The 17,005-nt window shown below is 54.7% G+C and overlaps 4 protein-coding genes across 4 annotated transcripts; 1 reads left to right on the top strand and 3 right to left on the bottom strand.

Moving 5' to 3' along the window:
* Window positions 1-1,199: 1,199 nt before the first annotated feature.
* Window positions 1,200-3,667, top strand: NCS54_00139600 (Hypothetical protein; the record flags this gene model as incomplete). The annotated part of the gene is made up of 7 exons (XM_053147025.1): window positions 1,200-1,321; window positions 1,391-1,601; window positions 1,659-1,757; window positions 1,810-1,941; window positions 1,992-2,142; window positions 2,190-2,583; window positions 2,632-3,667. 7 exons carry the CDS (start codon window positions 1,200-1,202, stop codon window positions 3,665-3,667), a joined length of 2,145 nt encoding a protein of 714 aa, XP_053003000.1.
* A 1,268-nt stretch (window positions 3,668-4,935) lies between these two features.
* NCS54_00139700 (Hypothetical protein) lies at window positions 4,936-5,877 on the bottom strand (the record flags this gene model as incomplete). The annotated part of the gene is made up of 3 exons (XM_053147026.1): window positions 4,936-5,509; window positions 5,559-5,621; window positions 5,702-5,877. The coding sequence occupies 3 exons, from the start codon at window positions 5,875-5,877 to the stop codon at window positions 4,936-4,938; spliced, it is 813 nt and encodes a 270-aa protein (XP_053003001.1).
* An 853-nt stretch (window positions 5,878-6,730) lies between these two features.
* On the bottom strand, window positions 6,731-7,867 carry NCS54_00139800 (Hypothetical protein; the record flags this gene model as incomplete). The annotated part of the gene is made up of 2 exons (XM_053147027.1): window positions 6,731-7,054; window positions 7,130-7,867. The coding sequence occupies 2 exons, from the start codon at window positions 7,865-7,867 to the stop codon at window positions 6,731-6,733; spliced, it is 1,062 nt and encodes a 353-aa protein (XP_053003002.1).
* Window positions 7,868-10,192: 2,325 nt separating this feature from the next.
* On the bottom strand, window positions 10,193-12,352 carry NCS54_00139900 (E3 ubiquitin-protein ligase; the record flags this gene model as incomplete). The annotated part of the gene is made up of 3 exons (XM_053147028.1): window positions 10,193-11,717; window positions 11,771-12,069; window positions 12,179-12,352. 3 exons carry the CDS (start codon window positions 12,350-12,352, stop codon window positions 10,193-10,195), a joined length of 1,998 nt encoding a protein of 665 aa, XP_053003003.1.
* Window positions 12,353-17,005: the final 4,653 nt, after the last annotated feature.

The following is a 17,005-nucleotide window of genomic DNA, read 5'->3' on the forward strand; positions in this document are numbered from 1 at the left end:
GGGGGTCTGTCACAAGTCGACTCTTAGCCGCAGAGCCCCTCCGCTCCGCTACCAGCTCGCTCCGTCCCCGTCCATACCCACACATCCCATATTCCATCCGCCAGGGCACGCCCCCATTCATGATCCCCCCGTCTTTTCCACCCTCGTCCCTCTTCCCTCAGTCCTTGACGATTGGTATGTCCAGTTTGTCGGGTTGTCCTTGCTGATCTGTGCAATTCAGTAAGCCGTCTCTCCCCGGCCACCAAGGGTTTCTTGACAGCAAAAGCAACCTGAACTTGAAGGGGAACCGAAACTTTTGTTGCTCAATATCCATCGCGCCTCTGCGTCTCTTTTGTTTCCCACTGGCCGCGCCAACAATCGCGTCCCGACAAGCGCAGGCCGCAGCTCCGGCCTCCACCAGAATAACACACACACACGCACACACATCTCATGGCAGCAAGGTAGCCGGCCTGACCCAAAGCCAGCTACTCGCAGGTGCCAAGGGTAAGATCACCAGAGGTCGTGGTTGGTACTGCGGTTCCCATAGCTCACTGCATTGACAGTAACAAAAGCTACCTGCATTGCTGCAGCACCCTTGCCAACAGGGCTGGGGTGTCCCATCGACAAGGGACCTTGGCTATTGACCCCTGTCAAATTGGCGTCTGCCTGCCTGAGTCCGTCGCTGCAACCGCCCGCTCCAGCTTTTGGCTCGGCCTGGTTCTTTAAACCTCCCGCCCTCCATTCTGTCCATCCTCTGCTTCTCGCCTCGACCTCCCGGTGAGCTGGTTTCCCGTTCCGACAACTGAGGTGCTTGCTTCGTTTCTGGAAGCTCTCTGAGCCCTTGCTTCAACATTGGTGTCTTGCTTAGCCGCCCTGAGCTTTGCTATTCTTCTCCTCTCCCGCATTGCCCTTTTGGAAGCATCGGCGCAAACCTTTGGACACCCATATCCCGCGGGCCTCCTCCCGGCCGCACGACCGCCGACCACCGACCGACCAACACCACACCTCCTCGTTCCACTGCCACGATAGCTATCCCACGTCTTGGGTCTTTCTTCTTCCAAGACTGGGTCACCGTTCAACCTCGTCGCATTGCAGAGTCCGCAAGGCATTCTTGCCTGGAAGCCTGTCGCTGCAATCCGTCTTAAGCTTCCCTCTCCTGCTGGAGTATTCGACATCTGCCCTCGGCCCTCCTTGATAGTTCCACCCCCTTGGCTCCAGCCATGGCCCTCGAGGCCCCTTTGAGGTCATCGACTGGAAGCTTGCAATTTCCCTTTGCCTACTACCAGAAAGAGATGTCGACGTCTACAGACACCGAGAGCCTGCGTGCTCCCTTCAGGCCAGTGTGAGTTGATACCAACTCCGCTTATATCAACATGAGCACACCGGCCTCTTACTGACCATATTATTCTAGCTCCTCTCCTCCGAGCACCGACTCATCTTCCCTCCGGCCTGGCTCTATCCATCGCATGACGAGCTCATCCTTCAATGTCATGAGCCCAAGCGATATTGTCGGCCCATCGCCAGTTACATCCAATGGCACCGAGACGACCGAAATAGAGGATGACGTTGCAGAGGATATCCATCGAGATACCTTTGACCCAAAGCCCTCACGCCGCTCCGAGGTCCGTCTCCGAGATCCAAACCTCAATGGTTGTCAGACGCTGACTGACTCAATGTAGCTTTTGATGCTCACTACCCATCTCCCTGAAAACGTGCATCAGACCAGCAACGATGAGGCAGTGTCTGTCATTCATGCACCTGAAAGCTTTGCCAGCTGGGTACGTGAGATTCAAATGATCGGCAGGGTATCACGTCTAACCCACGACATAGGTCGCTCCAGCATCAGCGCCAGAGGGGTCGAGTGAAGGGACGCCTCTCAAATCCGATGTCGAGAGTTTACCTGCTGCCAATGGCTCCCCCAAGAACTTTTCGCATAGCTCTCCCGATAGCTCTCCCGAGAAGGTATGCTGTGCATGACCTGGCTTTGCGATATGCATCTAATTCGTCGTCAGACATCGACGCATCCAGCTCGTCCTCCGATTTCAACCGATGTCAACCCTGTACAGTACAACATAGATAGCGCCACACCGCGCGCTCAAGATTTACAGTCCATGTTGGATGAGGGCACGCGCTTACGCTCGAGTAGTACGAGCAGCCTCGAGAGTGGGTTCAGGATGGGTCGTGGCAATGTGCATGGCTAACACTGGTAGAAATCGACGAGCAAACTGAAGCCGAGGGCGACGACGAAGAGTACGAGTCAGACGGCATACTGATGTCTCATCACCAAGATGAAATCGAGACTTTACGAGCTACTCTTGCGGAATGTTGGACTCTATGCAATAGCCTCTCCAAACTGAGCTCGATTCACCGCACCCGTGCCTTCAACAAATCCAGCGCCCCCGACGCACATGAGAAGGCATGGCGAACCTGTTGGAAACTCTGTCAACGACTTTACGAGAATCGAGACGCAGATGCGGGCTCATTCAGTATTAAAATGAACCTTGATCTCCTCCGTGACTTCTGCCAAGCGCTGTTTGATGTGCGGCAACGCGACGACGAGACGGCAGACTCGGTTCTTCGTGTCAGCTTTGAGCTTAACAACCAGTGAGTGGCATGTACCGGAAGTGTGCTCTCTTTCTAACGCTTGGACAGCCTGTACAGTGCTCAAGATGGCACCCTGCCGGAGGAGTTTAGGGAGCGAACGTTGGACTTTTACATCGCCTTGTGCCACCGACTCATGAAGCAACGCAGCGAATTGTCTGAGGAGACTGACCACTTGCTTGGCGCAAGCTGGTCTCTGGCAGAGATGCTCTTTAACCTTCGGCAGAACAGGCGCGATGGCAGGCCTCCAGATGAAGAGCTGCTAAGCTCTACTGTTCAGGCTTGTTGGGAGCTGTGCGACGTATTCCGTGATAGCTGGGCGCAGATTCGGCCAGACAGATCCGTTTCTCGATCGAGCCAGACCTTCAGTCACCACGCTCCTGAACAGAGCGGTCGACAAAGCCGTGCGTCGAACCCATCCTCGGTTCCGTCGAAACATGAGAGCGTCAAGAGTGCTCGCCCAGAAGAGAAACCCAGGAAACCACCGGTCGTTCCCGAAACTCCAGTGACCGAGTTTGAGGATACGCCCATCTCCCCTCAGAGCCGTTCACCTACGATGCCCAACATTCTGGTCCTCGGAACCCCTAGCGACAATAGTCGAGGTCGATGGTCCAGCAGCGCTTCCAACCTCTCGAGCTACTCCAAGAGCAGTGTTCGGACGTCGAGCACAGCAACGACAACAGCAACGTCCGAAGACGCCAATGTGACACGCGCAAAGATACTCGTTCTCCGAGCGGCTATGAATCTAGGCTTTAACCGCGATGCCATCACCGATCCAAAGGCTGCCGCCACTGCCTTGCAAAAGTTTGTGCAGGATCTTCCTGCCGGATCCTTTGGGTCTCTTCTCTCCCATTCGGCCTTGCTGGCACAGTATAAGAACTCGGTTCTAATGGACTCGATTATCCCCCGACACCACATGTTGCCATCCCGAGGCAAGCGAGTCACGGCGCAGGAAATGGCCAAAAGTATTCAGATGATGATGAAGAGTTCTCAACGATACGCATACCTGCGCGACCTCTTCCGAATCGTATTCCATTTCCCAATCGAGGAGGTCAATATCCAGCGAAATGTCACCATCAGCGTTTAAGGGACCATGGCCGAGGTTGTGCTCTCGTCCCGCAGCTTCGCTGTCGTCGAACTACTGCACTTATATGATGACTACATAATTTTATTTCTTCTTTTTTTTTTTCCTTGGAGGACTTTATGATGGAGGCAGAGGGTCATGGGAGGCTGTTGGAGGTTGGTGTTACGGATTTCATCTACTTACTACCTTACACGAAAAGACATGACGCACAAGAGGAGGAAGTGAGTGATTATTTTGGAGAGATTTACGTGGTGGTCTATTCGTTTCTACATGCACGAGATACCCTTTTGAAAGGCTCTGGCGGGCGCGTTGGTATGGATATGAGGAGGTAGAGGAGGATTGAGGGAGAAGCCGGCAGCTGGAGCCGGAGGCGTCGACCATTTCTGTCATTACGTGGCACACTGAAGGATTTCACATCTCACGAGCACGTTGGATTGGTTCTAGGTTACCTATTTAAATGGGAAGCGAAGGAGATTCGCTCAAGAACTAGGTATCCAATTAAGATATCTAACTTTCCTAGTTCTGAATTCCTCTGTGTCCCATCTCAACTCGTACATGCGGTATTGCTGATCTAGGAGTTTCTGCATCCGACGTCCATAATGACCCAAAGTCCTGGGCGAAACAAAGTCTCAACGGCGCGGGTATTCAGCAGCTTGCAAATCTCCATGGCAGGTCTCGTTTCTTCAACTTGCTAGGTGTTAAATAAGACGGTTTCTCACGCAAATCCTATCGTGTTCTCGGGTTCCAAAAAAGTAGGGGAAGGTGTTGTCAACGTGGGTAAGTGACATGTGTGGTTATGTATGTGTGAATGATTGCTTGGGAGAGATCTCCGAATCGCAGCTCTCCTCAAACAGTCTGGGGTCGAGAGTGTTCATGGTAAGGGTCGGGGTCGAAGGTGTTTGGAATGTGTATCCGTAGTCCGCAAGAGGCTGCTGGGGTACGGATCGATTAGTTGTTTGTGGCGTCGGAGGTGAGTCTGAGTATCGTTGTTGGGAGTGGAACTGCCGCTTCCCTACGGGATTTGAAAGAACTTGGCGAACTGTGGTGTTGACGTCTTGAGTTAGCTGAGAGGTCAGGGGGGGTTCGTTATCAGCTTGCCGAGCTGTCCTTACGTTTTCACGCCACTCAACCTCATCAGAGGGTATCGCCTGCTGGGGAGCAGCCTCTTCATCGGTTTGAGTGAGCATCAGTCCTGTCTGGACAATCTCAGCGGGTTGAGGGGTGTTCTGGAGCACGTCCTCTGAGGTCGCCGGCTGAGGTACGGGAGCGTTCTACACCCCGGCCTGGCCGCCAGCGACAACTTGAACGCCTGCAGGCTGGAACAGGATCCCAGGATGGTACTTCTGGATATTGTGAGGCCGATATCGAAGACCATTGACTGGGCTGGGGAAGAAGCATGGTTGCTGAGGAGGGGACATGATATTCGGCGTGGGCGTGGGCGTTGTCGAAAGTCCGGGGTTCTCTTCGGCCGGTGAAGCAACCCAAGTCTGGCCGAAAGTTGTGCTTATCGGGTGGAAGTTTGTGTTCCATGTAGCCTGCTGTTGCTGGTAAAAGGGTCCAGCCGTGGTTCTGGGGACGTAGCCCCCCTCTTGGGCCTGGTGAGCAGCAGGCAGACTGGAGGCTGGAGCGGTCGGTGAAAGCACGTAAGCTTGACTGGGGGTTGGTGATGTAATTTCTTCCTTCTTAACGATCGTCTCGACAACAGTAGAGAGTAGTTCATGACCCTGCTGGGGCAACTTCAGCTGTTGTGGTTCAACTGCTGGGGAGGGGGCAACTTCGGCTGGAGTAACCGGCGCGGTCGCAGTCGGCACTTCACGCCGGGCCCGTTTCTCAGGTCGGGGAGGTCTGAAAGGTCAGTTTCATTGTTCTGTATGAGAGTGAAAGGGTAACTCACTCGGGAGGCTCTGCGCGACGGCGCTTCAACTTCTTGCTCGCAGGTCGATTGACCAGAGGAGCCCTACCAAGCACAGCCATCACATTAGCAAGGACATTCTCGAGACAACAGTACGAGAAACGAATTACTCATTGTTTACTTACCCGAAGTCGGGGTCCTTGCCATATTTGTTGCGCAGATAGCGAATCTGATTGTCGGTCAAAGGGCGACCGAAGCGTTGATCGAAAGCGTCCGAGATCTGTTCATTGTAGAGGTCCTGGAGCATGAGCTCCAGGGCAAACTGAATCTCGTTGGCCTGATAGCTGGGTTTTCCTGTCATTCTTATTGAGGTTTGAAATGGTGGTGGTGAAGGGAATGGTGTTGATGTGTGAGGAGGGGAGGAGGAGAGGTTGTCGGGTTGCGCTCTTGAACGCGCTTCACGCTCTCCAAGAGACGACTGGAAGCGGGGGAAACTCCTAATGAAGAATGCGACGGTACATTGAATAGAGGTATTGTTCCTCATTGAGTAACAAATTGAGAAACTGTGATTAAATGCAGGAAATGCTGGGGGGGGTGGGTGTATGTGTTGTGTGTGTTATTCACAGTCGATGCGAGTTGGTGATGTTGAATGAGAAAAGAGGAAGAAGCAGGAGAAGAGTGTGCACGAGGGAAGCAGGCGGGGTGTGTTTATTCTTCGAGGCGCTTTGCAACTGTCAACAACTGGCAGTGTTTAGCTGCCTTCAGGCTTCAGCGCTGCGAGTGGCAGACGATAGGGGGCTAGCACGTGAGGCAGTTGGCAGAGGGGTATTGGAAAAAGAGTTGCTGCAGAGATTCTACTCTGAAATGAAAAGAGGGTGCAGTTGCTATAAACTGTGCGAGGAGTTTCGGTGGAGGTTGAAAAGAGGAGGCCGAGTGAAGATCAGGAGATGGAGGGAAAACGGGCCTCTTAAGGGTGCATGGGCGTCTTGTGATTGTTCACTCGGCACGCCCTGACTCAACCAAAAAACAAGCTTGTCTATTGTTGGTTTCTATAATTGCCTGCGCTTGCTTCTCTGTTTATTCTAAGCCGTCTATGTCTATTTGTCTAAAGTTGGTTGGTAAAGAGTTCTAGGTCATTCCCCCCCCTCTCCATGATTCGCATCCAAAGAGCACCTCACCCCCATCACTGTCAACAACACAGTCACGCACCCCTCCTACGACGCATCATCACTAATCACTGTCCGAGGAGATCCCCCACGACTAAACACGCCCAGCCAGCACCGCACCCTCCCTTCCTCCTCGTCCCCGATCCAGTCGTCCTGGCCCGCCAGCTCATCCTCCTCCTCGCAGAACAGCGGCGTTTCCAGGTCCAGCATGGCCTGTCGGAACGACTCGAGCAACCTCTCCGTAGTCGCGTCTCGCCGCGGAACCATCACCACCGCCCGCGATTCTGAGCCCAGCGCCAGGTTCTGGCAGATGGCCGACGCCAAGAGAGCAGGGTGGTCGTCGTCGTACATGGGGTCAGCCGCGAGAACAATCTAGTCATCAACAGTCAGAGATTTTCGGATCAAGACGAATGTGTCATGGTTGAGACAATCGTTAAAAACACATACCTTAAATTGGTAAGGCTCTCCAAACAGAGTCTGGTCAATCTCATCCTCGCTTCCACCCCAGGTCAAGGGTCCGACGGTGAGTGAACCGCCACGGGACTCAACCAGACTACTATTCTTGTCCACATTGTCCTTGAGGTTGGGCACGATGTTGGGTAGATCGCTAAGGGCAACGGGAACCTTCCACAGAGCCGCTGCCGCAAGTCCTAGGAGGCCAGTTCCAGAACCGAGCTCAAGAACATCGGGGGGCGACTGTCCCAGCGTCTCATCGAAGAGTCGGAACAGCGACGTCTCGGCCAGCCGGGGAAGATGCTGCGACAGGACGTAAGAAGAACCCCAGGTCTTGAGGCCCAGAGAGTCACCGGTGAGAGCAGGCTCCCGGATGATGAGCTCAAACTCATCCGCAGCCGCCGTCTCAAAGGGCCACCTCCGAATAACCTCACCCATGGCCGTACGCCCACATCGTTCCGACATGCGCTTGCTGGCCTGAGTCCAGAGGTCCTCCTTCTCCTCGTCATCGTCGATCCAGGCCAGGGGGCTCTTGATGATGGACGAGAGATAGCGGGTCACCTCGTTCTTGCGCTGGCTTGCGAGTGACTCTTGCTCCTCGATAATCTCTGAGCGGCGACGCTTGTGGTTCCAGATGGGAGGGCTGAGTTCAAGATTCTGCAGCACGACGGCCAGCTCGGCGTAGCTGGGACGCTGCCACATCTGTGGGAAGTCGAGAGGTTCAAGACCCATGGTGGAGTGTCGTCGGGAAGCGGTGATACCAAGTATTTACGGTGTAAGGGGAAGAGAAGGAAAATTTGCAGTTGTGGCAAAGAGAAAAAGACTCCAAGGCAGAGAGGGAGTTGTTCAGAATCAGTTTGGCGTGCTCTTATAACAAGAGCACAGTTCAAGCACGCATCTTGGGCAACAGAAACTTAAGAAGCTTGCTTTTTATCGTTATCAACCTCAACTCACTTGAGTGTTTTAAACAAGTTCACAAGGGGGAGCACAAAAAATCCGGGGGAAAAGGCGCGAAGACGGGAACCGAACCCACTCAGTCATCACCAATTATTGCCTCTCGTGGGACCCATCAACACTAACAATGGCCGGCTAAAAAAAATTATTGATAAGAGTCATGATAGGGGGAGGAGAAAAAAAAAATAGCTATGAAATCGCCAAGTCCCGATTCGGCGAGGTCGGTCTGCGGATCCCTTTTGGTCTTACACCGAGGCTGAGCCACAGGAACGTCTGCACTGCCACACAAGCTTCAGCTTCAGCCGGGGATCACCGTCTGACCCACGTGGCTGACAAGGGAAGCTCTCTCTGCCCCCCACTGTATTCCCGATTGGTCAGCCCGTATACCCCTGTTGCCCAACATGCGTGAACTCCCAAAAGTCTATCCCAAACCTCAAAGTCAACTCCAACTCCAAATATGAAAACAACAAACGCCAACGATAGAAAGCATAAACAAACACATTCGGTATCCTTCACATTCTTCAGTTTAATTCTCAGCTCCAGAAATACCCAGGGTTAACCTCCTTGCTGAAATTGGCATAACCAACGGCGGCGCGCAGCTCCAACTCTAGCTTGGTAAAGGCATCCCAGTCATTCATGCCTTGGTGAATCATCCCAATCAACGCCTGGCAAGAGACATCGAGGAGGCGCACAGCATTAGCAAAGTTCCCGGACACGTCCTGACTAGGCGAGTATTGCCAGCTATACGAGGCCGCAACTTGACGACGGCCCCGATCGACAATGTCCCGAAGGTGTGGGCACATGTTGGGGTCAAACCGCTCCCGTATCCATAATGTCCACCCGCGCTGGCGGAGGGCTTGATTGGACATGTCGACTCCTACACGCTGGCAATGCTGTTGGAACTGCGTGAGCTGTCTCTCGCAGGCACGCCGCGCGCTGGTGAGATAGCCAAGGAGCTCCCTTCAGGCGAATCCGAGAGAGGGAGACTGGCCCTGCTGAGGGGGGGCCATAGCACCCCGAGCCATAACGTCGTCTCCTCTACTATTGTCGTGCATATTTTTCGTCGTCCCTCGGGATTATGCTTGTCCAATGGTGATGATGGTGCGGCATGGCTAATAACTCTATCGACAACTGCTGTAAGTGATGCAAAAGTGATTCGCTCTATCGGTTGAGTAGAGTATGTGTTGCCAACGGTAGGATTCGTTCCGGTTGTTGTTTGGTTTGGGATTGAGTTGTTCATGGGTTCTCTGGGCTATTTAGATACGGCATAATCATCTCGCGTTTCTGGTTGCTTCTTACTCTTTCATTGTCTGTATTCAAACGCACGAAGACTTTTGAGTGATTTCCATGTCGGAAGAGAGCCATCACATGTCTCTTCTCGCAGTATCGATAAGCTGCAATAAAGCCCTTTCAATATACCACCAGATCATCCACAACGACCAAGAACACCCACAAAGACGTTTCAACTCTTAAACAAGCCTTTCATGCAAACATGCAGATCTTTGATCCCCGTGTAGCCCAGATGAGCAGCTCGCATCCTCCCACCAAGAAGGCTACCCTAGATCCGCAACTCGCTAATCTTCTTTGAGCCTGGGGGTTGGGGGCCCGTCCCGGATCAGCCCATCCATCATCCCCATCTCCATCCCCATCCCGTGCTTGGCCCGCCCAGAAAAAAACTGGATCGACCCTCGGCCGCCCAACTTGGTAAATGCCAGGGAAATCACGCACCTCAATCACATGCGACTCACGTCATAGTAGCACCGCTCGTCACATCGCCGATGCGACGCCCGTCACACTCAAGCTCGTAGACGACAGTCCAGTCACACAATAAGTTCACAGACGACAGTCAATTTCAACAGTTTCTGTATTCTCGGCCTTTGCCTAGTCTAGCCGCGTGGCTCATCAGGTGGTATCAAAATAAAGTCAACGCAAATCAAAAGTGCTCTGTACCCGTCCGAGAGCCTCTTGTCCATGCAGTTCCGGTTTTCCCTGGTGCAAATCGCAAAATGTAAAAGCAATTGGTCGTCATGCCTTGTGCGCCTTGTAAATCAAAGCCTCCCCCCGAAGGCTTCCCTGTCGCATTACCGCCGCCGTCGCCGCCATTCAGCTCCGTTCCGGCCGGCATTCGCTGTAAATTTCATTCTTCATAATCTGGAGCCGGTCCCTCATCTCCATCAGGTGGCCCAGCTTCGTACTTGGTGGGTTGTCCAACGCCGAAATCTCGTGGTGTAGAGCCTCGTACTTTTCATAGTACACCTTGAATGCCTGTGCCTTCTGCACAAGCTTGTCCGAGAACCGGGAGGATGCTGATCGCTTCGCCGCCGGTGCCTTGCTCAAGCCCTCTGCCTTGCGCTTCTTCGTCACCACAGGTGCTGATGGTGCCTCGTTCTCAAGGTCTGAAGCATTCGTGGGCGGTGACGACGCCAGAGGGGACGACTTGGTCGGAGACGTGTTCTTGCTCTTCATCGATGTCGACGTGACCGTTCCGCGAGAGTTCTGACTAGCATCAGATGGGCGGTGCTTGAGTCGAGGACCAGCCAGCGGCTGCTTGGGCTTGATTCGCTTCGAAAGTGGCGTCCCCGAGCTCGAGCTCGAATCATCGTCCTCGCGGGCTCGCTTCGTCACTGTCGGTTGCTTCAACGGTTCTCTGACCAAAGGCCGAGGCTTGGCCACCACCGTATCCTTTGTCTTAGCTGCAGGCTTGGGCACGGGCTTGGGCAACGGCTTGGCCTTGATGACAGGTGCAGCCTCATCCCCAGAGCTGTCCGAGTTCGAGATGATTGCCTGAGAGAGGACACGGCCTCCGTTGGGCTTGCTCGCTGCTGTTCGGGGCTTGGTAGGTGATGCCTTGGTAGACGGGGCCTTGGAGGATGAAGCTGAAGCCGAGGCTGAGGCCTTGGACTTGGACTTGCCCAAAAGGCGCTTGACTTGAGCCTCCTGTGCACTTGGCTTCTTGGGCTTGGCAGGGAGAGGATTCGATGTGGATCTCGACATGGCCTCTCCTCTAGCCGTGGGTCGGCTTCCATCTAGAGACTCCGCACTGCCTCGCGGTGTAGAGCCACCATCCGCCATTTCGATGGTGATAGCCGGTGTGTTTGCCGTGTTGCCCAAATTAGCCTGCACTCGGCTCAGAGATTTGCCCGTTCCTCGCTCCTCCTTAGGTAGAAGCCTGTCCCACTCTGGTTCAGAGACAGTGACTCTCTGCTTGTCGTACTGTCGGACTGCGTTGTCAATCGCCTTCTGTCGTATCTCTTGGGTATCATAATCGTAATTCCAGACATCGAGTTCCCTCCATTTTAGCTTCTTCAACGCCCACTTCTTGGTATCGTTAAGCAAATCGGCAACCTTTCGGAGGGTTGGTTCACAGTCTTCTTGCTTGCCTGTCCATTTTCCGGCTAGGTATTCGAGGCTGCGCTCTGCCACGGCAAGCTCGTGCACCAACATAGCGCGGTCTCCCTTGGCTCGGTCATCCTTTTGCGAAGCCGAGGGTGTCATCGAAGGAGAGCCTATCGAAGCTTGGCCAGGGGATTGAGGGATAGACCGTGGAGTCGAACTGTATCCGGCAAGTAGCTTGCTCTTGACCTTGATGGAGCCTTTCTTCGCCGGCAGGCTGTCAACCATGCGAGCCCTTCAACAAACGTTAGTATGATCAACCCAAACTGAGAACCAAGTGAGACCGACTTCTCGCGAGAAGCAGCATGAGCCGCGAGGCCATTCTGGAGAGCCTCGATGTCAGAGTCCAATCCCGAGGACGCAGTGCTCTTGCTGGGTTTGGTGGTCTTGGGCTTGGCGTCGATGTTCTTCTCGACCTGAGCCTTGTTTGACGATGTGGCGCCCCTGGGCTTCTGGAAAAGGGAACCGGGGTGCGGGATCTTCTCGGCGGTTCGTGTCGATTCGAATGGTCTTGTGAGGTAGAGGTCGTATGGGTGCGAGTCGGGAGGAGGAGCGATGACGTGCGAGTTGGAGCCGTAGATGAGAGTCTAGCACACGAGTCGAGGATTAGCGACGACGATACCAAGGGCACATCACCATATACGCGTGCCGAACACAGACAGCGACTGGTACAAGGCATCGTGCTGCTGTACTTACCGGCTTGGACCCGAGGGAAAGGTTAATGCTCTCGCCGTTTTGGAATGATTTTATCATGTCCTCAATGACGAAGTCGCTCAGGGTGAGGGCGAAGGCTTGCGACGGCAGGGTGGCATCCTTGCCAGTCGAGCCCTCCAGCTGGAGCCCGCTTTCGGGAACCTTGAGCGAGTTCATGCTGGAGGATATCACGAGCCTGGGCAGGCCGTGGAGTAGGAAATGACGCGGATGTGTATGTTGTGTCGATCAGTCGAGGCGGAAGGTTGAGATGGGAACGCGGGATCGAGCCGTGAAGGTTGGAGGCGGAGCTGAGAGAAGAGTGCGGTCGGAGTGTGTAGGTTTCGTTAATGTATGCAGGCGGGTTCGAAAGTAAGGTGAGGAGCGTAGTCACATTGTCATCCAACAAGGTGAGCCGAGAGTGAGGCCGCTGTTGTGATGACTTGGTTGGGCGTACGGGAACCAAAGGCTGGGGGCCCTTCTCCGATACAGCAGCAACAGCCTTGTCCGATTCAGGAGGACAAAGGAGAGGCGCCGGGCGTTTGTCACTGACGGGAACAATGGACAACGCCGCAAGCGCAAAGAAGCTCCAGCACCCTCTGGGAATTGCAACTCTTGTCGAGGAGCAAGAGAGGAGTGAGAGAGAAAGTTGATGGAGGTTTGGAGGAGAGCGGAGACGATGGATGGGGGAACGGGAGCGGCAGCGGCGAAAGAGCGAGACGAGGGTGTACCAAGGTACTGCGCGCAGATGGGAGGGAAGGAAGTTGGGGAGGTACCTAACGTACCGTACCGTACCGGACCCGTGCCTGCCTGCAGTGTGGTGCTGTGCATTGCCCAGTGCCTACCACTTTCATCAGTGACGGGCGGGAGTGGGCGTGGGCGTGGGCGTGGGCGTGGGCGTGGGCGTGGGCGTGGGCGTGGGCAAGGGCCATTGGGGCGGCCAAACAGGAAATCGACCGGGGGGAGGAGGCGCCCAAGGCCGGGCTAGCACAACACGACACAGCGCAGCAGAGCCCAGCACAGCACAGTACTCCAAACCTGGAACAGTACAAACCCAGCATAACCCAGCGAGCGACATTAAACAGCACCAGCGTCAAGGGATGCAGTCTCCCCGGGTGCGCCAAGCCGCCCGCACGGTACGCTACGGAGACTCGTCCGGGGAGGGGGGTACATGACGCTACTCGCAGCTTTACTGGGTCGAATGGGCAGCGTAGCACTGTCAGCGCCCTGGCCGGGAAGCACGTCAGGCCCTTAGCCCGCTGTCGATCACGAATTTACAGGCCGACTTACAGCACCCTTCACTGACCCAATGTATCACCCAAGTACTCAGCTTCGCTAGCGTCCATGGGGCCGTGGCTGCGGTGGCGTGCGTCGTGGTGGTGCGTGTGGAAGACTCAACCGGCCAAGGTCCCTCTTTGGGTACAGCCAAAGTATCGGCCTTCAGCTCACAGCGCCTGGAGGCGCCTGAAAACCCCCTGTGGCGGCCTCAAGAAACGGCGAGCTACTGTCCAGACACTTCAGCTTTCAACCTGGATACAGACGTGCAAAGTATCTGAGGTTGCTCCACAGCAACGGAGGTCAAGTGGTGGATGCATGCAAGGCGTTGGGCTAGCTAGTCGAGTACCACATCCCAGAAGAAGCCAAAGGGTTCCTCCCGTCCCGTTCGCCGGGCCTCTCTGGGTCAAGGTCATCCGCTTGAGCCATTATATCTTGCAGTCACCGGTGATGGCTCTGTCGACGACGAGAACTGGTGAAATACCTCAGAAAACAACAATGGCCGGATTGTCGCGTCTCCCCTTGTCACCGTGACGGTTCCCGCACCCCAATTGGCCGTCAGGTCGTCAGCCCAGGACGGGACATGACGGGGCTGGATCCAGCAAGCAGGTTGAGCTACCATTTTAGCGAGCGAACGACCCATCATGGGTGGCCCATGGCGAGACATCCAGGGCTCGGAATGGAGGCTACGGCGGATCTGTCATCCGGCCGGGGTCGGTCGTGGCCGCTTGCTGGTCGCCCTTTCAACTGCTCATGCTCAGGCCGCTCCCGAAAAGGGCTGGCCGGGCAGTCGGTCAACCCTCATTGAGATGGATGAAAAAAGGGCTTTGTCTAATCAGCTCGAGGGATTGGATGAAACAGCACAAGGCGAAACAGAAGCCTCAGGGACACGCAGACAGCACAGCTCACGGCAATGTTCCCCTTTCCCACCTCATATAACGTCTCCCTTTTTTCCCTTTGAGAAATGAACTTCTAGACGCTACGCCCAATCTCATCTTCTTTGTTATGCCTGCAACGGCAATAGCGCGTACCCAAATCCCCATATCCCAGCACCCCCGGCCGCCGCTTCCAATCCGCCGGCAACGGACCCATGACCCTCTTTGCCCTTTTGACTGTTGACAGTGGAGCTGTCGACTCTATTTACAGGCCGGCCTGACTGTTTGTTTTGTTATTGCGGTTGCGGTGGTGGTGAGTTGAGCTGGCGGATTGTTAAGCAACTCCAACCTCGACGACTTTGGCCGCGTTGCCTCTGCCGTCGGCTGCTTGCCTGATTATGGAAGCGGTAAAACGTCGAGAAGGGTCTATGGATCCCTGTCCGCTTGCTGGGCTGGACTGTCCCCCGGCCGAACAGGGCGAGGCTGAGTCCCAGATTTCTTCTGCGCATCTCGCTGCTGCACTCGACGTTCCAACGTGGGAGATGCGAGGTACGGAGACGCTGCCACATGGCGACCGAGGGCGTGGAGGATCCGATGATTGGCGACCCTCGGCGGTGAATCTGGGCCGAATGATATGACTCTCCCAGTTCACACTCCACTATTGAGTCTTGTTGTCTCTATCTTTTGACAGAGAGGCATTGGATGAAAATACAATTCCGAACACACGCACAAGCAAAAGGTCCCTCTCGTCTTCTTCGTACCACGTCGCAGAGGCCGTGCTGACCAAGGGTTCTGCGCCTTGGAGGGCATGTCTCGCTCGAGCGACAGCCATCTCGGCGGCACGTCCGTGACCTGTCGTCAGCTCAGAACGGCTCAGCATGCGACCACCTCCGAGGCGGGTTTTCCGATGGCCGGAGCTGATTGGAGAGGGCGCAGGAGGGCCATGTTCCAGGTACCTGTCTTGTGTCTTGGGCCCTGACTGAGGCCTGGCTGCTTTTACCGGCGAGCTGCTTGGAGGAACTAGATCCATCGGCCAGGGTTGCATAAAAAAAATCGAGCCCAAGTGAGTTTATGTGGCGTGCAGATGCACATCGGACGGTCCGTTTTCCAAGGCATTACAAACTGCGCAGCATATGGCTGAGCTCCGTTTCTGCGTTGTCAGTCAGCATTGTGACGCAGACCGATGAGGCATCCATTGAAGACGCTCATGGTACCTAACACTTGTGTATGGCAGGCGATTGATCCTATCCACACATTCAGCAGAGGCGAATCGATTTGTTGAGGCTCAGTGTCTGCGTTCGCGTCATCTATCCCCGTTGACAATCATACAGTACACTGCTACCCCAACTCAACTGGCGCGAGCGCGGTCGGGACCTTGCAGACAATAGCTGGACCAAGTAATGGTTGTCGATCATTCTCTGGTGGAGCAGGGTTTCAACTGCTGAAGGATAGCACGAATACCAGATTCTGCAGGCCGCTGGAGAACGACATGTTTCAGACGAGACCGATATACCAAGACAAACAGTGCAGCGGCCGGATCGTTCTGGTGCATCCAGGCCGAATGCGGGTGATGGATAGTTCTCGAGCCTGATTAATTGCTCATGCTCATGTCGCTGAACCCTACATAAATTGCCTGCAGTGACCTTGGCATTCCAGATAGATTGGACTCGCCTAGCCGTCGAGGTTTACATAAATCGACATCAGGCAGTGAGATACTCACATGGTCTATCTCTCTACATTGCCGCAGTGGAACAAGCTCTGACGAGAGGCTGGCTGGGTACACGGCTGGACTTAGGGGTCATCCAATCACAGCATCATTTGGTCAATGATAGAGTCCCCAAGAAAGGAATTCCAGCCGTTCTCTCCAAGACATGGCTGACCTGACCCGGAGCGGCAAATGCAACGGCCAACAGGGACCGCTCCTAGCCGGAAGGCATCGAGGGAGCTCCCGCGATTCCGCTCTATGGATGCGGGGGAGGCGAACACCAAGAAACGAAAGCTTCGGAGCTCTCAACCGAGCAAAAACAAGGACGGAAACAAACAACTTTGGTCTCCGATATCCTCCGGCGAGCGATGATGCCGCATGATGCCGAATGGATGGATGGATGCCCTCCTGCTCGATTTGATGCCCCGCCCCCGCAACGCCGGCTTTCCTTAAACTCCACCGAGGCCGGAGAGGTCTCCTCGGGATAGGATAGTCATGATGGTGGACGAATCCTCATGTTTATGATTCACGATGACAATGCTTCTGACCTGCTTGGGGGGGTATTTCCAGGCTAGCCTCTTCTCCAAGTGTAGCTCTTGGAAGAGCGTGGCTCAGCTTTGGCCTGATCGATCATCGTATTGCTGCCAAAGCGGCATGTTTTCCCCCTACCGGACATGTCACAACACCCAAGCACCAATTGCTTTCCTCACTGAAATACGAGATTGTCGAGTATTACGACTGTTGAGAATTTAGAGTTGGAAAGTCGCAACGTCTCGCTTGGTCCTCTTGAGCCTAAACGCATCTCAACCGTCAGGTCAGAGCTCACCCCCAAAACGTTGCACAAATTTTTGCTTTCCAGCAAAAGCAGCGACGGCGCCAGGCCTCTTGCGGAAACGTCCCAAGAGCTCGTGGCACTCCGCCAGTCCGCGAATAGAACCAGCAGCAGCAGGCGAGCGGTGCCTGGGGGCAGGGATGAGC

The sequence above is a fragment of the Fusarium falciforme genome, chromosome 1 (genome assembly GCF_026873545.1).
Source record: "Fusarium falciforme chromosome 1, complete sequence".
In the NCBI taxonomy this organism is placed as follows: domain Eukaryota; kingdom Fungi; phylum Ascomycota; class Sordariomycetes; order Hypocreales; family Nectriaceae; genus Fusarium; species Fusarium falciforme.